Source organism: Zootoca vivipara, chromosome Z1, assembly GCF_965207765.1.
Source record: "Zootoca vivipara chromosome Z1, rZooViv2.hap1.1, whole genome shotgun sequence".
Taxonomy (NCBI): Eukaryota; Metazoa; Chordata; class Lepidosauria; order Squamata; family Lacertidae; genus Zootoca; species Zootoca vivipara.
Genome location: NC_142583.1, coordinates 63,210,035 through 63,232,086, shown reverse-complemented (window position 1 = coordinate 63,232,086; position 22,052 = coordinate 63,210,035). Strand labels below are relative to the sequence as shown.

Below are 22,052 nucleotides of genomic sequence, written 5' to 3'. Positions count from 1 at the left end.
GGAGAAGTAGTGCTGGATTTGGTGCTGTGTAACGTCAAACCCATCCTATGCATGTTTAATCCCTAGTAAGTGCGTTTAGGATTGCAGCAAAATAAAAAAATTCCTTCAGTAGCACCTTAAAGACCAACTAAGTTTTTATTTTGGTATGAGCTTTCGTGTGCATGCACACTTATTCAGATACCTTATTGCAGCCTTAGAGTAATTCCCATAACCATTTCAATCAATAGGAGTTTTGTCATGTCATTCAGTGGACTGTGGACCCATGTCCATGACCCAAGCTTGAAAAACCTGTAGATGTCTCATCAGTCAACATGAGTTTTGTTTTGTTATCTTGACATTGGCTTTATGTTGTCCCAGTGAAAGTCACCACTTAGCTTTCACAAAGTTTAGTCATTGCTGGAGAGCCTCACCACAGGCATTGGAACAGTATATACTTACTTTCCGAATAGCAATATTTACACGTGTGTGCATGTGTGTATTTGCCACTTTCCACAGCAAAGCAAGTTTTTTGTGCTCTTATACCATTACATCCTCCAAATGCTGCCTGTTCCCAACATTTTAGCTTTCTCATTGCTTTGTATGAATTTCCAATACAGAGGTGTCAAATATACTCCCAGGAATTTTCTGCTTGCTTTCTTGAGCCATCTGGGTTTCTTCTACTAAATCTTAGTTCCACTTAGTTCTATTTAGCTTAATACCCACTCCTGGCCTCTAGCATGATGGCTGAAATTCACAAAACAAAGCACTGAAGAGTACTTGAGTGCCGGGGTGGGGAACCTGTGTGACTCTCCAGATGTTGGGGCTCTCCAGATGTAGGAGCTGCCCACCACGTGCAATTCCTAGCATGTTAAATGGTCTGGGTAATGGGGAGTTGTAGCCCAGCAACATCCAGAGGGCTATGAGCTTTGAAGCCCTGATTTAGCAATACCGCTACTACTTAACTTCCATGTTAGTGGGACGCTCCTGTTCCCACTTTTTCAATCCAGCAAACTCCCATTGAACTTACTGCAGATTTATGTTAGTCACAACTAATGCCTATCCCATTGCTTTCAAAGTGGTGGTGGTGGTCATAGGCATGAGTTACTTTTGCTGGACTGTGTCGGTTGTCGTCACTTTCATAGAAAACAATATTCCATGTATTGCAGCCTAAATTCACAACCCATCACCCCTTTGTTCCAGAGCAGACCCAGTTACTTTAATGGAACTACTTCTTCTTCTTCTTCTTCTTCTTCTTCTTCTTCTTCTTCTTCTTCTTCTTCTTCTTCTTCTTCTTCTTCTTCTTCTTCTTCTTCTTCTTCTTCTCTCTCTCTCTCTCTCTCTCTCTCTCTCTCTCTCTCTCTCTCTCTCTCTCTCTGTGTGTGTGTGTGTGAAAATTGCAGCCAAGGGCACTTGCTTCAGTTGGTTTATTTAGCAAGTTTGAAAGTAGTGACCTGACCATTTACCACTGGCAAGTCAGAATTGCCACCAGACAACCAGGCAGGAGCATTTTTATAAGGTGGGAGAGGGTTGGTGCTTCTTGATATGCCACCTAGACATAGGTGAGCAGGGTTCTAAAGCCCTCCAGTGTTATTGCCCGTCACCAAATTCTACTTGCCATCTCCGCCATGTATTGCTAGAATGGGTCTATTTATCATCCGAACTAGAGATGCCACTAACTTTGTGAATGCAATTAACATGTGTTTTTGGGTTATGTAAACAGAAGGAGCTTTGAAACTGGGAGGGGTGGAATAAGGAGGGGAAGGGGAAGTTTAGGGAGGAGATGTTTGATTTCTCTCTCTCTCTCTCTCTCTCTCTCTCTCTCTCTCTCTCTCTCTCTCTCTCTCTCTGCCATGCTCCCAATAAAATAAGACCTCTCTCAGGCAGCTATTTGCATTTCAAGGGAAACCTTCGTTGGCACCAGAGTTGTTTATTTTGCCTTTACTCATATGATATAAGCAGTTCAGCACTTTTCCCTCCGTGATTGGAGACAGCAATTCTTCTGGATGCCCTTTGCTGGGAACTGCGCAGGAGGGGAGAGTGGCTCTTGTGCTCAGGTCTTGCTTTCAGCCTTCCCCACAGGTATCTGGTTGGCCGATGTGGGAACAAAATGCTGGGCTCAATGTGCCACTGGCTTGATCCGTCAGGGCTATTCTTATGTTCTTATGATCCATGTGTGAATGAATGTGATGTTGCAAGGAAGGCATAAGCGGCCTGAATGTAACCTAATAACTCTAACAGCCTGTCTTTGCATTTCACCTGCATATGGGGCACCTAGCAATCTTATCTTGAGCTGAGTTCCACATATCACTTAGCATATGCATGGCACCTGCAGCCCAATCCTATGCATGTCCATTCAGAAGCAAGTCCTGCAAAGCTCAGCGAGACTTTCTCATAGCATTGCACCCCTGATGTAGCCTCTTTGTGCCAATGAAGCTCTTGTATACAAATCAAAGAAAGCTGGTCACATTTGAGTGAGTCCCATTGAAGTAAATGGGATTTTGGCACGTACTCAAAAACTTAAGCCCCAATAATTTCATTGGAATCTAAGTGTACTTTCGCTGGAAAATTCCTGATGGGTTTAAGCCACATCAGTACTCAGCTGTCATTATGAGAGCCTAAATTGGGTGAGATAATTAAATGTATACTTTGAAGTGCTTGGTGCATCACAAAGACATGGCCTGGTCCTAAGGGTTGTTGCACTGGCAAACAAATGCTTAGGACTATGGTGCTGCAAAGTGTGCAGTGCCAACCAAATGTGGCATTGTAGTGTTGTTGCAGAGATTTTGTGCAGACATTTAGGATTAATGTGTAAAGCATTTTTGAAAACACCATGGCTGCAGTCTTATTGGTATCCAGCAACCCCAAAAGAACACTGTGTGTGTTTTACAGTACTTGTAAAATGGTGTGTGGGTGTGTAAGAGAGACTCCTGGATTTGGATACAGTACAATCCTGAATGGAATCTAGCCCAGCCGGTACCAGGGTGAAGGTCATCATTTGCCCTTACCCCAACAGCGGCTCAAAGTGCAGAACATTTCCCCACAGAAGTGAATGGCAGCTATTTTCTTATAGGCAGGAAGGGGCAACTTTGCAGATGCCACCAGAGGAGAGGCTAAACCTGCTTCCTTCCCCTGGTGGCCACATGGACTCTGCATAGTACCTTGTCTTCATCAGCATAGCTTCATCCTGGTTCTTGGTCACACCATAGTGTGACAGCATTGGGAACCGGCTTTTATATATTCGGATGGTACCATTAACACTGAGCCAATACTTTCACATCACAGGCTCCCATTGCCATAGGCAGGCCGTGTTCAAATGATCATCCATGGCTCCATGGGCAATTGTCTCTTGAGACTGTGGTTAAATGCCCCTCCCTTGCTTCTCCACTCTTCCCATCCCATTCTGGCTTCAGCTGCACAAAGATCATGGCTTGCATTGCTTTAGAATTCCTCTTTGCACCCAGCCGGGGAAACTCCGCTTTAATGCCAGTTAACAAACCAAGGCTCTGAAGAGAATTCCATATTTTAAAAAGTCCTCTTGGAACAAAATGGTCCAGAGCTCTTGTCTTCTCGTTTTCGGTGCCACCCATCAAAAAGGGCACAGGTATAACTTGGGGGAAGTTATCTTGGCTCCTTTCAGGATACCTGATTAAAAGGTATTTATTGTTCTAAACCTAAAATGTCTTTGGAAAGGAGCCCATCTTTGCGGTCTTTTAGCTTGTATTTACTCTGTTTCTTGACTGTGGGTGGCAAAAGTCCTATAAATACACAGTTCGCTCACCCTTTTCCTCCTCCCCCCCCCCCTGATCCTTTTGCAGTTCAAGTGCCAAAGAAATAAATTTGAAGTGGCTATAAGTTTTTTTTGACACTTTTATAAGTATTTATGCAAAATATTTAACCGGTTAGGTGTTATCTTTCCTGTCCCTTAGGATGTGACAGCTCATTTGTAAGGTTTTTAATGGCAGAGAACTACATTTTCTGTGAAACCTTAGCTCGTATAAAGGCGGGGAGTGGTTCTCATTTCCCCCCACTAGGTTCCACACTTGGCTGAAAATGGAGTGGAAATTGGATATTTTGTTTCCATTTGTAGGTATTTCATATTGAAATTTATCCGCAACACACACTGGATGCTAGCTGGAATTTGCACAGAAAAAAAAAATCGTGCCTGCCTCCGTCTTCACCTTTCGTTTCGTAAGCAAAAATGCACACAAATTATTTGGCCACGCTGAGCCGTTGAAGCCAGTTGAGGATTTTGGCATTGCCTTCCACGGCATGTGGGTGGGCCCCATTTCCACTGGTCTTTGGTGGCAATTTTGACTCATCCGTGAATTAATTTCTCAGGGAATTAATGGGTTTTCCCCCACCTCCTCCACCAAAAGGTTTCACGGGAATCCGTTCTTACCAGTTTTAACAGCTGGTTTATCCGTTATGAGGAATAAGATAAGAAGGGTATCTGCTGGATCATAGCCAGGTCATGCTGATGGGAGTTCTGGTCCAAAAACTTCCGGAGGGCACCAGGTTGGCGAAGGCTGATGTAGGAAGACCCTTGTTTATAAGTTGTACTTATTATTTTTCCCACGTGATGATTTGTCCCTCCCTCTCCTCGAAATCCCCAGTTCTTGTGATTCTATAGGGCAAATGCAATGCGGATACTTTTCTATGTTACCGGTAGGTTCATCCTCATTAAAGATTTTGGGCCAGCTGTAGAATATGGGTGTCTCATCAGGGGAAAGGCATCTCTTTGCTGGATAGCTTATCTAACAATTAAAACAAATAAAAAAGTCATCTGTTAGGAATCTTTGCATGACTCTCTCCCCCCCCCACCCCCATTAGTCCCTTAGACTTCAGTATTGTGAGAATGTCTGAATAAGGGATTTGGAGATCACATCCTCTAGGTGATGGATTGTGTGTCCGCCTGAATATCAGGAAAAGTCAGTCATGGTGGGGCAGGGAGGCATACCATCTTGAAAGAACTTTGGGAAGATCCAGTCATAAATGAAAATATACATTGCAGTAATTACGTTGTTTCGATACAATGTCCAGAAACAGCCAAGAAGGGAACTATTATTTATAGTTGTCTTTGGCACTGAACAACACCTCACCCCCCGCTTGAACTGACACTGGGCATAATTTCTCCACTGAGAAGGCACAGCTAAAAGGACCTCCTCACATATTCTGTGTACACCTAAAAATGCAAAGTGTGTGAATGCTGCAAGCAGGTGTGTGACAACAGACGCATCACACAGGTGTTATCAAAGAGCCAGGATTAGCTGAATATCCCTGCCGGGTGTGCAGGTGAAAGCTGTTTTCTCCAAGGCTCCTGGTGGAATATAATTACTGCACTTTAAAAACCTGTTGCTGAGGATATTTCGCACTGGTTTCAGTCTTTGTCTTATCTGTGTGTATGCAGATATATAATCTTATATATAATCTTATATATTATTATATCAGATATATAATCTTATGGAAGTTCACCAGCTTGGGGCCCTCCAGAAGTTGTTGGACTACAACTCCCATCAGCCATAGCCAGGTCGTGTTGATGGTAGTTCTGGTCCAAAAACTACCGGAGGGCATCAGGTTGGCAAAGGCTGATGTATGCGAACTGGCTTGGAGACGCTGGGTTATATCCAACTAAATTCTGCTCAGACATAACCCACTGAAATTAATGGACATAAGTAAGCAGTGGCATGGGGCACTGAGCCAAATGGAAGCAAAATTGAGAAGATCCATTTGATCCCTAATTGAGAAGATCCATTTGGCGGCGCCAAGTTTTGGCCTTGCTCAGGGCACAATATTACAAAAGATTACCAAAGCCTGTCTCTGCAGAAAGCCATGTCCTCTAATTTCCGTGGGTCTTTTCTGTGCATGACTCATATTGGATTACAGTAATTGAATATAGACCTATCGGTAGAAAAGTGCTTTATACAGTGGTACCTCGGTTTATGAACACAATTGGTTCCTGAAGTCTGTTTATAAACTGAAGCGTTCATAAACTGAAGCGAACTTTCCCATTGAAAGTAATGGAAAGTGGATTAATCTGTTCCAGATGGTCCACGGAGTACTTAAACTGAAGCGTTCATAAACTGAAGCGAACTTTCCCATTAAAAGTAATGGAAAGTGGATTAATCTGTTCCAGACGGGTCCGCGGAGTACTCAACCTGAAGAGTACTTAACCCGAAGCATGGGTGTAATTGGTTCCGGAAGTCTGTTCATAAACTGAAGCGTTCATAAACTGAAGCGAACTTTCCCATTGAAAGTAATGGAAAGTGAATTAATCCGTTCCAGATGGGTCTGCGGCGTTCGTAATCCGAAAATTCGTAAACCGAGGTGTTCATAAACCGAGGTTCCACTGCATGTGAAATGTTCCTTGGATGCATCACAGTGGGTAGTTATTGCAGCATCACCATCTTTTCTAATTGTTTTCAAGAGAAAGTGGAAGGGCAGGGAGATAGTAAACAAAAAGAGTGGCATGGGAGGAAGGTGGACTCTGGTAAACGAAAAGAAAAGAGGTTTTCCCATGTTGCAGTTTTATCTTAAAGGTGGATCTCAAGTCTAAAAATGTTGAAGGCAACTCAGGTTTAGAGTGGCAGTTTTGATCAGTCCAACATCATAATCTGCTTTAAATTCTTGAGAAACCATCATCCTTTCTTAAGGATGGCCGTTCTTAAATGTGCAGTGATTTGAGGCTTCCCCACCAAAACCAATTTATTTCAAATTGAATTTTGCAGTGTGGATAAAAATAGAAGTTTTAGCTCGAATGCCTCTCCCACTTTGTCACTGCATGAACTTTCTACACTTGAGATTCTTCAGCAGAGTACAAAACTGAAGTAAGTAACCAACCCAAACTGTTCCCATTGTACTCTCTCTCTCTCTCCCCAACTGAATCCCACAAGTGAATATCTGCATCGGCGGTAGGACCTTTCCTGGAATATGTGAATTCATTGTAAATAGCACATTTCCAGGCCCCTTCACCCCCTTCACTTCTTCTATGGTTTTATATATATATATATATATATATATATATATATATATATATATACACACACACACACACACACACACTTTAAACTAGACTTGCAAAATGTCAGTCCTTCAAATAGAGGACTATCCCTTGTAAAATAGGACACAGGGCCACCTTAGAGGCAGCTACCTCATGAAAGGGCAGTAAATTGTTTGTTGGTTATTTAATTGAATTATGCAGTAAATATCATTGTTTTGTTTTGTTTTACTGCTAGGAAGAGGTGTTTGTGTGGGTTTCAGCCTCAAGTGCCAAAATGACTTGACCCAGCCCTGAGTACTGTGTTTTCCTTGACCCTGTGGTGGTGATGTTAGTCACCAGGCAGCAAAATGTCTTGGGGTTGCCTTGGCCAGAGTGGGGTAAGCAAGAGAAACCTGCACAATGATTTTCCGTTAGCAAGGGTTTTCCCCTCTCTCTCCTCCCGTGTGCCTACTGACCCCTCCCAAATTGGCATTTGGGGGGGGCAGGCACGAGAACCCCTAAATAGCACATGGGGGAGTAGAGGGGGACTGGAATGCTTGCACCGGTGGAACAATCGCCATAGCACTATGTTGAATTTATCCCTTCATTTTCTTGGAGATGGGTTCTTTAGCAATCCTGTGTGCATGTCTACTCAGAAGCAGATCCCAATGTATGGGCTTATTCCTAGATAGGTGTGTTTAGGACTGCAGACTTAAAGAAGGCAGAACAGAGACCAAACATTTCTATTTAATGAACACAGTTACCAGTAATTTAACTTCATCAACACTAAAAAAACAAAAACAAACCCAAAACCCTAGATCTCTGAAAAGTCATTTCAGGTATTACACCTGCCCTTGAGCCAATTACAACCATATGGTTCCCTACTACTTTTTTTTGAGCTGTTCTTTTTCTTAGTTCAGTTTGAAACACCAGTCAAAAATAACACAGGAAATGAAGCATAGTGAACCTTACTAAGAAGCACCAAACACTATTGGGTTGGGAAGAGAAAAACAAGGATTTCTTTCTTTCTTTCTTTCTTTCTTTCTTTCTTTCTTTCTTTCTTTCTTTCTTTCTTTCTTTCTTTCTTTCTTTCTTTCACAGGGGGAAGAGGGCAATGAAAACAGAATTTCCTTCACCGTTCTTTCAGCTGTGCTTGTTTCAATGAAGTTTGGGCAGCCCATAAACGCGTAAATAAAATTTGTGTCACCCCATTTCATAAACAAATTTACTGAATGTACATAGGGTACTTTTTATTTTTATAATAGAGGATTACCGGGGAAGTGAAAACAGAGCAAACTGAGAGAGGAATCTGAAGGAGTTACTACGTAAGTAAGGGTTGAAAGAAAAAAAGCATTTGCAGGCTTGCGCTTTCTACTTCTCAGTTCCACCTCAGAGCACACTACTGGGGACTGAGTTATAAAGCCACAAAAAAAGGTTTTAATAATGGAAGTGCTGGTGTATAAGTATATGGGGCCAGCATGCTGCTTTAATATCTAATTTAAAGTAGGGCTAATGATGACTATATAACTAAACAGCCCTCATTATTGCATCCCTTTTCACCCGTGGGATAGATTTGGCAATCCATAAAAATGTCAGTATATCCCCTGTAAAGGTAAACATGCCACATGCTAGTGGACTTGTTCTAGCTCCCAGAAACATGTGTTAGTGATAGTAGCAACGGAACCTGAGCACAAGAGCACTCTCCCCATTCCAGCAACTGGTATTTGACTGTGGCCATCATAGACAGCGGCCATTGATAGCCTTATTCCTGCATGAATTTGTCTAATCCTCTTTTAAAGCCATCCAAGTTGATGGCCATCTCTGCTTCCTTTGGTGTGTGTGTGTGTGTGTGTGTGTGTGTGTGTGTGTTAATTCACTGGTGTAACTTGGGGGGGGGGGGTCCCAGGGGGCATTGCCCCGAGCCCACAATGGGGAGGGGCATGCGAACCAGGTGTACCTCCTCCCGCAGAAATCCCCGCCGCACAGCTGGGTGAATATGGAAGGTGAAGACCAGCACCCTCTGCACCCCACTCTCGCCCAGCGTGCTCCTGCCCACCTGTCAGTGACGAGGGTTGGGTGAGGCACAAAGGGTGCTCTTCACCCTCTGCTCACTCAGCCCTTGTCCCTGACAAGCAGCCAGGCTATAGCCGGCCATTCCACTCCCAGGTCAAGCCTGACCTGGGGGGGGGGGGCGGAGAGAGGAGAGTTGGTGGCGGCATTGCTGCCCCTCTCCTTGGGTGGGTGACACCTTGCAAGTGTGCTGCCAAAGCAGCATTCTTGCACCCAGCCGGGCCGGGAGCAGTGGGGTCACTTTGCACCCCACCCCATACCTGCCAAGTTGCTGTCAGAGAAATAAGGGACCATGTCGGAAATAGCAGACCGGAAGTAGCGCTGCGGACATTTTGGAACTGGGCGGAGCATGCTCAGAAGTGACTTTTGATGCTGCTTTGCCCAGTTCCAAAATGGACGCCGCGCCAGAAGTCGCACTGCAGCCATTTTGGAACTGGGCAGAGCAGCATCAAAAGTTGCTTCTGAGCATGCTCTGCCCAGTTCCAAAATGGCCGCCGCGCCAGAATAAACCGGGGGAAAACAAAAAAATTCAATTTTTTCAGCTAGGAACAGCTGGAAAAACGGGGATTTCCCGGGGAAAACGGGAGACTTGGCAGCTATGCCCCACCCCCGGGCTGCGGGAGCATTCACTGGGTGAATTCCATACTTTTTAACTATGCACGGTGTGGATAAGTACTTTCCTTTGTCTGCCCTGAGACTTCCAACACCCGTAGGTTCTGGCTTTATGACGAAGGGTGAGAGACATTTCTCAACCCATTTTCACCGTGCCCTTTTCTAGGCGAGGTGACCAGAACTGCACACGCTATTCCAAAGGCAATTGCACCATAGAGGTGTATAACAGCCCTACTGTAATGTACCATAATCATATTACTGAAGCACATTCTTTCCCTGTATGTCTCACCTTCAGTTTCCTCACCTTCCTCTGTTTCCCTTGTGTCGTTAGGTCCTCAGGCAGAGACCTACCCTTGTGTCTTCTGCAGAACACTGAGCGCAAACAGATGGCACTAAGTAAATCAGGTTAATTTATTGTGGCAACTAGGCGGAGATGTATCACTACCATAATAGCATCTGTACTGGGCTTCTTCCCTTGGTTCTCTCTCTCATTTTCATTTAAGCAGCAAATAAGCTGTGATGCACAGACATTTATTACTTTTGCATCGGTGAGCCCTCTTTGCAAACGGCATTTTCTCTGAGCCCATGACAGCTTCTGCAGACAGTAGTGGCTGGCAACCGACACAGCTGTCTTAGGGCCGGCCTAAGACATTTTGCTGCCTGAGGAGTGGGCAAGGAGCTTTTAGGGAAGGCTTGTGCTCTCTATAGTGTCGCTAGTGAGTGGACTGGGAACCAGTCCATCAATTCCCTGTCTGCTCCTCTTCCCTCATGTATCCTGCCCCCCCCCACCACCACCACCACTTAATTAATGTGAGCTGCTTTGGGAGACAATAATGGTCTGAAAAGCAGAATAGAGCGGTAGGTATTTATTTACCTGTTGAATGCACCTATTACAGTGTTTCCCAATGCTTCCTGATCTCACACTCCTAAAGTCTTTCATTGCAACTGCAACCCCAGTGTCATGCATCAATAATGTTTAAATATTGTGGTTTGGAAATAATTGTGCTTCCTCAGCCTGCCCCATCCTGAAGTGTTGCTTTCTCAGCGCAAAGTTGGGCCAGCAGAAGCTCCCCCCTCCACAAGCAGAAGCAGACCCATTACTTCCTATCATGGGGCTGGATATATATTCCGTGTGTATTCCCACAAACCATATGTGAAGCACATGTGAAATTGGCAATCAGGCGTGTGGGGGGTGGGGGGAGGGTACAAAGCAGCCCTTCTGCAAAAATCTGTCCACATCCATCCATCACTCCATCATCGCTTTGACACGTTTGACTCATAGTTAAGCAAAATCAGCCCTGTGCCAATACGGAGACTGATTCAGCCGTGTGAAAGTGCCCAAAATGGCAGGAGGAGGAAAATGAACAGGGGTTGGCAGCGATGGAGTAAGGAACACGCTTGCGATAAGTTATTTGCTTTTAACTTACTGCTGCAAATAAAAATCTAAAGGAATCTGATATCCAGGATCGTCCTACAGCCGTGTTGATTCTTCCAATATGGTTCTGGCCACTAAATGTACAGTACTTAGAAGTTTTGTTGCAACCCAGCAGCATAAATTTTGTTAATTGAAACAAAAAAATTACGTGCTTGATTTATATCTACTGCATCCTGAAGACCCAAGGCAGGCATGTGTGTGTGTGTGTGTGTGTGTGAGCGTGCGCGTGTGCGCGCATGCATGCATGCGCAAAATTTCCAGTTAAAAACAGTCAAGACCCAGTAAAGCAAAAAACATTACAGTTTCCTGGCTTTAAAATCATCCCGAAACAATACCTTCCCCCAGGAACCTGTGGCCCTCCAGATGTGGCTGGACTACAACTCCCATCACTCCTGATCATTGTAGTCCAGATCGTTGTAGTCCAGCAACAAATGGGGGCGGTATCACTTTGGCTACCTTTGCCCTCGCTGCTGCTGCTGCAACGTAGCACCTTCATATTTTTATAGTTTTACCAGGGCCATGCAAACCAATCAAAGAGGTTGCAACAGAATGAAAAATGCAGCTCTGGGCCCTGTTTTTGAAATCAAGGGATGCTTTGAAAAGAAGAAGCAACCCCACCCCATGCCCCAGTCTTAAACGGTAACTTGGGAAGTTAAATCCCATTAGATGAGACGGACAAGCAAGTTTACCTGGGTTTGCTGTTTTGGCCTGGCACTTGTCAGTTGTGTGAACGCTGCTAATGCGGGGCTGAAAGCAGAAGAGAGTTATTTTTAATCCAGTTTGCTTTCCAGTTTGTGCAGGCATTACATTAGAGCTACAAATATGGGAAATGTAAAAAAAGCAATTTGAGCATCGCTTGTCTTCGTCTTGTGGTTTGGCTTCTGGGTCGTGCTTTCTACTTGGGCTGCTGTCCATGATTCAAAAGATGATGATTAGCAAACTGCGTATCTGCTCCATGAAAAAATTATTTCCCCCACTTCTCTTCCAGAGTTATAGACATGTGTTCCTTTCTGCCTTTTCTAAATCAAAGCTAATGTAACATCACAGCATCTGTGGTGACAGCATCCAAGAACCAGCTTGCAAGAGTTTCCCTAACAGTTGCTAGCTGAAAATGCAGGAAAACAGTGACATCTATTGATGAAGAGCAGCAAGTTTTTAAAACAACATGAAACTTGCTTTGGGTATCTTTAGTGGAATGGCTTTAAAACTAGAACGTGACCCTCTTGTTTGAATTTCACTTCATCATTTTTTCACAACGTGCTCTGAACACTGGTTTAAATTCTACATGGAGTTCAGCAATTGCCACGGTACCGATGATGCAAACGGCTCTTGGGTAAAGATGGCCATTTTGCTACTAACCTACACCTGAAGTATGCAAAAATCCTAAAAGGGTGAGATCACTGACCAAACTATCTAGGGACGAGAGTCTCCACTCTGTGCTCTTTTGATTGTCTGTATGAGCTCACCAATTTTATAAGAGGGTTTAAAAAGTTGTTATAGGTCGCAGAGCACTAAGGTTGCTTCCAGATGCCACTCTGCAGCTGTTTAAATGGTTGGAGCTCCAAAATGGAAGACAAGAAGCACCAGCTAGAACAGCAGTTTTCTTCCCAGCTAAGATTGCAGACTTTACAATTTGCCTTTATAATTCTGAGCATTTTTTGGGGGGGGGGGGTGTCCCAGCAGTCTCCACCCCCATCGTTCAGCCCAGACACTGAGATCCAGCGCCGAGGGCATTCTGGCGGTTCCCTCACAGGCAGAGGACCTTCTCGGTAGTGGCGCCTGCCCTGTGGAATGCCCTTCCGTCAGATGTCAAGGAAATAAGCAACTATCCTGCTTTTAAAAGACATCTGAAGGCAGCCCTGTTCTTAATGTTTAATGCTATATTGTGTTTTTAATATTCGATTGGGAGCTGCCCAGAGTGGCTGGGGAAAGCCAGCCAGGTGGGTGAGGTATAAATAAATTATTATTATTATTATTATTATTATTATTATTATTATTATTATTAAATCTCCCCCTTTAACACCCCCTCCAAGCCAGCTGCAAACAGGATTGTTTCATTAAAGCAGATAATGTCAGTCTTTGGATGGACATACTTTCCCTCTCTTCTCCGTTAGGTGCTGTGTGACTAACTTCCATAGCTCCAGCACAAGCGGCTGGACTCCTGTCCAACCAAAAGAGGACAAACAGGGGAAACACATATTTTAACACTCTGGATATTTTCGCAGACGAAAGGCTATTTCACACATTCCAAGGCTGCAAAACCTGTGCTTGCCACGTTATCTACATGCAGCAGGGAGCTACAGCTAGGAATGGATGAATCCATCAATTTCAGATTCTCCTTTTTCCAACCACCCAATACTCACATTTTCGTGTGCTGTTTTGTTCAATATATATAATATCCCTAACATGCACATTTGTGTCCAGTTAATTTGATGGAGAACTGCATTGCAAGAGTGATTTTTCAGAGGAAACCCGTGTTTCAGTCCGCGTCTTATTTTGGGAAGTGCAAGTTGATTGGTGTTAAAATGCAAACTGGCATTAAAACGCAAACTAAACTGATTTTCTCTCCCATCCCTTCCTACAGCAAATCCCAGAATCCTGATGAGTGTGCCCGCATGAATGTAAATCACGAGAGACAGTGTGGTGTAGTGGTTAGGGTGTTGGGCCAACTTAAGATCCTTGGAGGAAACATAGGGAATAATAATACTAATAATTGCAGGAATTTCATTTTTAGATGCGTGAAGCTGCTTTCAGGTTACAGTTCCATACTCACTCACTTCAAAGTAAGCCCAAGTGAGCTCAGTTGGATTAACACCTGGGGAGGCATGTACTCAGAATTGTGTTCTATGATTCTATGATAATAGAATTGTAGAGTTGGAAGGGACCCTGAGGTTCATCTAGTCCAACCCCCTTCAATGAGGAATCATCTGTGGATATGGTTGCTTTTTGTATTATGTTGGAGAATGGACAATTTTATTCGTTAAGTTATTTACTTAAAGCACTTTGATTCTGCTCCTCAGTTTAAACAAAAAACAAAAAACACGGTTTCCAGGGCAGGGTGTCTTTAAAATATCAGTGATGATGCAGTATAGCAGCAATAATACAGTCTCTGTCCTCAGGCTTACATTCTAAAGACACAACCCGAGAGGAAAACGGTTGGGGAGGGAGGAGGAAAAGGCAAGCTCGGGCTTGTTAGTTATTAAATTCCCACCTCTATATTTACCGGTAACATTTTCTTTTTCGTTCCAAGAAAGTAGCAAAGCAAAATCTGGTGTGTCCTTCCCACCTCATCCCCATTGATGAAAATGCATCCTTGCCCATTGATCAGCTGAAGTCCTGTTTTATCTATAGGCCAAGATGAATCAGTTAAAGGAAATGAATGAATATCTGTTGCAATTAAAAATGAAATTTTGTGTTAAAGTGACTTGCATGATAGCCACAGGCAGACAGACACCTGGCCTTTTCTATCCTCACACAAATGTTTTTCTCTTCTCCTAGGGATCCCGGGCAACAAAGAAGTGCGGGTTTTTAACTTGACCTCCCTCACCAAGTCTGAAAACATCTTGTCTGCCCTGTTGCATTACTATGTTGGGGATCTCCATAACAGGAGCAATAATTGCCCTCATATCAAGGGCTGCTCTCGCCATGGGCACAGGAAGGCCGACATGCAGATCAGCCTCTCGCTGTTGAGTTTTCCTCCATCGGGAAACCAAACTCGGACCCTGGGGCATTACTCCATCAACATCTCCACTGCTTTTCGGGACATCCTTTCTTGGCAGTGGAAGAACATTACTCAAGTCTTGAGTAAGGCAAAGCAAAACAACGACCTGCTCATTGGAGTCAAAATGGCCTCTGTCGGCCGGCACACCTGGAAGAACATGCATCCCAGCTACGAGCCGTACATTCTCGTTTACGCAAATGACTCTGCGATTTCGGAGCCCGAGAGTGTCGTCTCCAGCTTGCAAGGGCACTGGAGCCCACTTCCAGCCAGCTTTCCAAAATTAGACAGCCATTTGAAACGCGGGCTGGGGGAACGGCGGCAAAAGCGCTCCGCCAGCGTCCTGCTGCCTCTGCAGAACAACGAGCTCCCGGGAGCCGAGTACCAGTACAGCGAAGACGAAGGTTGGGAGGAGAGGAAGCACTACAAAACGCTGCAGCCCCGGCTGGCGGAGAGGGCAAAGAACAAGAAGAAGCAGAGAAAGAACAACCACCAGAAAAGCCAGACGCTGCAGTTTGATGAGCAGACCCTGAAAAAGGCAAGGAGGAAGCAGTGGAATGAACCCAGATTCTGCTCACGGCGCTACCTCAAAGTGGATTTTGCAGATATTGGCTGGAGCGAATGGATTATTTCCCCTAAATCTTTTGATGCATATTATTGCTCAGGTGAATGCCAGTTCCCGATTCCAAAGGTACAGTATTTCTCTCTCTCTCTCTCTCTCTCTCTCGTTTTTTAATCTTGCTTTATCGCTACACAGTGTGGAAAAATGCAACCCCCATCCTTTTAACAAACTGCACGTGGCTTTCTTAAAAATGTCAATAAAATCCAGCTTGATTGTTATTAAACCATAGTATGCAGTAAGTGGGCTCTCTCTCTCTCTCTCTCTCTCTCTCTCTCTCTCTCTCTCCTAAAGGCTAAGTAAGAATCCAGAACGGATTTACACAAAGATATAAAAAGTTTCAGGGGAGAATTACAGCAGGCTTTTGTACAGAATTCAAATATGCTATAAATTGCTTATTGGGTAATAATAATGTGCGAACTCGTGACTGCCTGGTTAATCATCCCTAATATCCCCTGCATGCCCATTTCTCAAAATATATATTTAAAAATACAACCGTGTTTAGTGCTTTATAAAAGTTGCAGCCCATTTCTAAAATTTGGTGTGCTGGAAAATAAGTGCTTTGGTTGGGGAGCAGGTTGCCCTAAGCCACGAGGTTCCACTAGGGTGGAGAAGAAATCACGCCATTGGCATGGGATGTTTCACAGCATCATCAGTTTCAGCTACCACCTGGATTCCATGGGTAACGTAACCCGAGGGTCCACTGTACATAACTTTTAGAAGACATCTGAAGGCAGCTCTGAATTGGGGAGTTTTTAATGTTTGATGCTTTATTATGTTTTACATATTCTGTGAGCCACACAGAGTGGCTGGGAAAAGCCAGCCAGATGGGCGGGGTATAATTATTATTATTATTATTATTATTATTATTATTATTATTATTCCTCCTCCTCCTCCTCCTCCTCCTCCTCCTCCTCCTCCTCCTCCTCCTCCTCCTCCTCCTCCTCCTCCTCTTCTTCTTCTTCTTCTTCTTCTTCTTCTTCTTCTTCTTCTTCTTCTTCTTCTTCTTCTTCTTCTTCTTCTTCACAACTCTTGGGTGCCCCTGCCCATGTCGGCCCTATCATTAGTTTCACTGTATCTGAAGAAGTGTGCATGCACACGAAAGCTCATACCAAAATAAAAACTTAGTTGGTCTTTAAGGTGCTACTGAAGGAATTTTTTTATTTTACTTCGACCCAGACCAACACGGCTACCTACCTGTAACCGGCCCTATCATTAGGCAGAGTGAGGTGACCAACTCAGGCAGCTGATGTTGGGGGGCAGCAACGAGGTGCTTGACCCTGTGGCCCTCAAGTACAGTGAATGACTCTGACTCATTGCCCATGTTGAAGTAAGATTCCATTGCCTATTTCATCAGTTTCTGTGCCTGGAATGGTGTGTGCAGATGGCTGCCTTTGGTTTGGGAAGGAATTCTCCTTTGCTGCTGATGCCGTAGGACAATGGTGTGCTTTTATTTTATATTTTTGGGTTTCTAACTATTAATAGGCCTTTATTTTTTTGTTATTCCGCCAACATTTGACCTTTCACAAAGCCCTTAAGGCTGCTTACAATTTGAAACAACACCCCAAGAATACTGCGTATAAAGCCACAAAAAATCGCAAAAAAATAAACACCAGTAACAACTACATTTAAGCAGAAGAACAGCAAATAAAAATCATGTTAGAGTCCCCTAAAGACCCGCGAAACAAAAGATTTTGTCATTTCCCCATATAATGTTTCAAGGGATTGCTTCTGGTAGACCTCTTCCTTTCAAGGGAACTAGAGGAAAGGCATGTGGTGTATCCACTTGGTTGAAAATAAGTAGGGCTGGTTCTGGTCAGTGCCTGGATGGGGCCTAGAGATGTGCATTAGAGACATTAAATGCAGTTTGCATTTGGTTTGCTCGCCAAAGTCCAGCCATCCTGCGAAATTTGCACTTCTCTGAATTTTGCAATGCACTTGCAATGCAATGCCAGTCTTCTCATAGAACTGTACAGTGGGAGGGGACCCTGAGGGCCATCTACTCCAACCCTCTGCAATGCAGGAATATGCAGCCCTCCCATAGGGGGATTGAACCTGCAACCTTGGCATTATCAGCGCCATTCTCTAACCATTTCGCTACTTGGGCAATGAGGACTTCACATTTTTGCAAAGTGATTATCCCTTATCTAATGCACCTTTGTGCGATATTTTCCCTAACATAATGCACTTTTATATGTCGTTTTCACTAATATATGCATTTACATCCACCTTAATATGTGCTTTTTAATACACATTACTTGGCTGGAGAGCTCCATTGCAAAATTCAGAGAAGCGCAAACCGGGGAAGGATTGTTGCGTTTTGGTTTGCTTATTTTTTTCAGAAGACGGCTCAGCATCTTAAGTGCAAGTTCAGTCGGTTTGCCTTCAAATGTGAACTGAACCAAATTCTTCTTCCATTCCTATGGACTAATGGCGTGACTTGATACAAGGCAGCTTCCTCTGCTCCTTTGTAACTACTAACACTTCTTCCTTTTCCCCTTCCTTGCTGTGTTTCCATTAACCCTCTCTTGCTCGGATAGGCATCTTGGATATCCAGATGCAGACCAGCTGGGAGCTGGGGGAGATAATAAAAACGAAGAGGTGGAGAGGGGAAATCCATGTGGATTTGAATCATTACCACTCTGTCTGTCTTAACAGCCCTGCTTTCATCTAGCTTCCCAAAAACATGTCCGTAGGTGTCTGAGGACACTCATCATATTTTTTTTTACACTTCATGTGTTTTCTACAGGAAACACCTGCGCAACACAAAAGGTGGCTGTTGTGCAAAGTCTGGAGCTGCTCTAATGCGGAGACAAATATATGCGCCGAAAAGTACTGCAGGCAGAGGACTGGGCATTCCAATAGTCCCACACATAAAGAATTGCTACTCAAAGGGAAAGCTAGGACCAAAAAATTGCTTCTGAAAAGGAATTCCTCTTTCTTCTCTACTCTATAGCTCAGGGGTGATGGAGAGAACCTCAAGCCCAGGAGGCAAATGTGAGCCCCAGGCCTCTCTAGATGGCCCTTGGGAATCCCTTCAGGTCACACCCTCCTGGAGTGCTTTTGCCTGCATGGAATGTGTCATTGACCTGTGACAATGCTGCATGTTTGCATGGATGGAAGGTTTGGGTGTGTGCAGCAACCCTCTGGTTTTATGTGTGGCTGAAATGCAACCTATGGTGCAAAGGTAAGAGCCACACCCGCTTTTGTTACTGGCCTTCAGGCATACCCTCCAACATTTCTCCAATGAAAACAGGGACATCCTATTCTGACAACAACAACAAGTTTATTATATACGTATATACACCCAGCCCATCTGACAGGGTTGCCCCAGCCACTCTGGGCGGCTTCCAACGTATATAAATACATAATAAAACGTTTAGAAACTTCCCCCGTATGGGGCTGCCTCCAGTTGTCTTCTAAAGGTTGTATAGTTACTTATCTCCTTGACTCAGAGGGTCACATAATTCCATACCCTCCAACATTTCTCCAATGAAAATAGGGGTGTCCTAAGGAAAAGGAGAACATTCTGAGATCAAATCAGAAACTGGGGCAGCTTCTGTAAATCTGGGGCTTCGGGTAACGAGCTCCACTAACCTGGAAGTAGATGCTCCTGGTTGCGAACTTTGCCCCGGGATGTGAGCGGAGGTTGTGCAGCAGTGGCGGCAGTGGGAGGCCCAATTAGCAAAAGTGTGCCTCATGTTAAGAACGGTTTCGTGTTAAGAACGGACCTCCGGAATGGATTAAGTTCGTAACCAGAGATACCACTGTATGGCGATACAGGCAATCCTTGTTTTGTGCAGGGGGTTACGTTCCGGATCCCCATGTGTCAGTTCTGGTGGAGCCTGTGTAAAATATTCTGCCCCACCCAGTTCCACCCTTTCAGTTACTTTTAATAATGCTTTCAGGTCACTTCTGGGTTTGGTGTCATGCGATCAAGGATGCATCGGTCATTGCCTGTGCACAAATATTTTTGCAAATAAATAATGTAATGCCATCTTGAACACTTTGAAGGAAATATATGCTACAAATGTACCAAATATGTGAATAAGCAATCTGATTCTAACGGGAAGAAGGTGGCATGAAACTCAACTCTCTCTGGGCCTGCTGATGCTTATAGCTCCCAAAGAACTTTTTGGATAGCTGAGCCCACTTCCAGGGTCAGACTTCAGCTGAGGAGAACAGTAGCTCAGGAGAGAAGCTTCAGGCAGGCAGAAGGATTCCCTTCTCCTCGCTCAGACACGTGCCATGATCAAAGCAGTTTTGTGTTTGTTGTTGTTGTTGTTGTTGTTTAGTCGTGTCCAACTCTTCGTGACCCCATGGACCAGAGCACGCCAGGCACTCCTGTCTTCCACTGCCTCCCGCAGTTTGGTCAGACTCATGTTCGTAGCTTCGAGAACACTGTCCAACCATCTCGTCCTCTGCCGTCCCCTTCTCCTTGTGCCCTCCATCTTTCCCAACATCAGGGTCTTTTCCAGGGAGTCTTCTCTTCTCATGAGGTGGCCAAAGTATTGGAGCCTCAGCTTCACAATCTGTCCTTCCAGTGAGCACTCAGGGCTGATTTCCTTCAGAATGGATAGGTTTGATCTTCTTGCAGTCCATGGGACTCTCAAGAGTCTCCTCCAGCACCATAATTAAAAAGCATCAATTCTTTGGCGATCAGCCTTCTTTATGGTCCAGCTCTCACTTCCATACTCACTACTGGGAAAACCATAGCTTTTACTATACGGACCTTTGTGGCAAGGTGATGTCTCTGCTTTTTAAGATGCTGTCTAAGTTTGTCATTGCTTTTCTCCCAAGAAGCAGACGTCTTTTAATTTCGTGACTGCTGTCACCATCTATTTTGTGTTTAAACACATAGAACTTCCACCATCACATCTAGTATGACCCTGTGGGTCAGTTTACACGATGAGTAGCCCATGTGATGCTTTGGACGACAACTCTCATTGGTCCCAGGCAGCAACACAAATTGCTAGGGATGATGGGAATTGTAGTTCAGCAAACTCTGGGGCAGTTCAGCAAACTCTGGGGCAGCAAACTCTGGAACACCATATTGGCTGGCTCTGTTTCCCAGTAATACTTGCTTTAAGTGCCGCACTGTATGTTCATATAAAAACTGCACATAGAAAATGAACAGCGGAGGGGGGGGAATCCTCCTTGACATGCTATTTTACTATAGCCTGAAGACCAGGAAAAACTTTACAGCTTGATTCTGTTGAATGTCTAGGCTGGCTCTGAGTAACAAGAGTTTCATTCATATTTCTTAGTGCAGTGCCTGGAAGGGAAAACCAAGAGTTTTAAATTTAAACTTAAAACCGCATCCAAGCAAGGCTCTGCGTCAACCGGAGAGTAGTTGCTCTCATACCACAACCATGCAGGAAGGGTACCGGGGGCCAGCAAACATCTTTATTGCTATTTTGTGCATAAAACCACAAAAGCAGAACAATAAACTCACAACCCCTTTCAGAAACTGTAATTGACTTTGGAGAAGCATAACCTCCCAGCGTTCCTAATAAAATAGACTCGACATAAGCAGAGCACCTGTTTCCAATTCCTTCTAGCTCATAAGACACAATGGATATTTCATGGATCCCTAATGCAACCTTTTGTTCCTGGCATTCGGTGAGAGCAAAAGGACCTTAGAAAATTCCTGCGCACGTCTAGGGATAGCATAAGAGCCTTCATTTCTCTGCCCTAATCCGTATGCCTGCAGTAAAATAGTCTTCTCCTGTTTTCTTGACTTCATTTTGTCCATACTCTAAAGATGTGGGACCTCTAGAAAGGTTTCTGGAAAAGAAATCCAGACAATGGGCTCTAAGGTCTCCTCCTCTTCCCTGCCCCACTCCACCCCACATTTGAGGCATTACATCCTTTAACAGGAACACTGGGGGAGGAACATAAGACTGAGCATAAGACAGAGAGCAATATATTGCAAATTATTCTTGTGTAAGATATTGACTGGCAGCGCATTGGGGAACCCCCTTTTCCCCATTTTGGGGATGCAAAAAGAGAGATCTCTTTTATAAACTGCTACACCTTCCATTTCAGCAAATCATCTGCGGAAAGGGAGAGAGTTCTGCTGGCATTACGTTCCATTTTGGAGAGGAATTTAAAGATTACCGGGAGGGAAATTGCATCTTGCACTGAAATTAAAAACACATCTTACCCGCCAGCACTTGAATGGAGTGAGAGGCCAAATCCAACAAAGTGCATGTGCAACAGCCACAGATAGCCATGCATAGCGTGATAAGGGGAGCTGGAATCCGCCTGTTTGATGGGGAAGGGGCAGAGAGGGGACAGAATCCAGTCCCCTCTTTCCTCCCAAAGAGCTGGCTCGTATTCCAGCTTTGCTGCTTTCTGGGCTACAAACATGCAGTCCTGATAACTGGAGTCAGCTGGGGGAACATGTTGTTGTTGTTGTTTAGTCGTGTCCGACTCTTTTTGACCCCATGGACCAGAGCACGCCAAGCACTCCTGTCTTCTACTGCCTCCTGCAGTTTGGTCAAACTCATGTTGGTAGCTTCGAGAACACTGTCCAACGATCTCATCCTCTGTCGTCCCCTTCTCCTTGTGCCCTCAATCTTTCCCAACATCAGAGTCTTTTCTTCTCATGAGGTGGCCAAAGTATTGTAGCCTCAGCTTC

At 44.4% G+C, this 22,052-nt stretch overlaps 1 protein-coding gene across 1 annotated transcript in view; it reads left to right on the top strand.

Moving 5' to 3' along the window:
• Positions 1-22,052, top strand: part of BMP3 (bone morphogenetic protein 3) — a 30,480-nt gene that overhangs the window by 3,390 nt on the left and 5,038 nt on the right. The window contains exon 2 of the mRNA XM_035112544.3: positions 14,571-15,481. Coding sequence (XP_034968435.3) covers positions 14,571-15,481 — 911 coding nt within the window. The remainder of the gene's footprint in view (positions 1-14,570; positions 15,482-22,052) is intronic.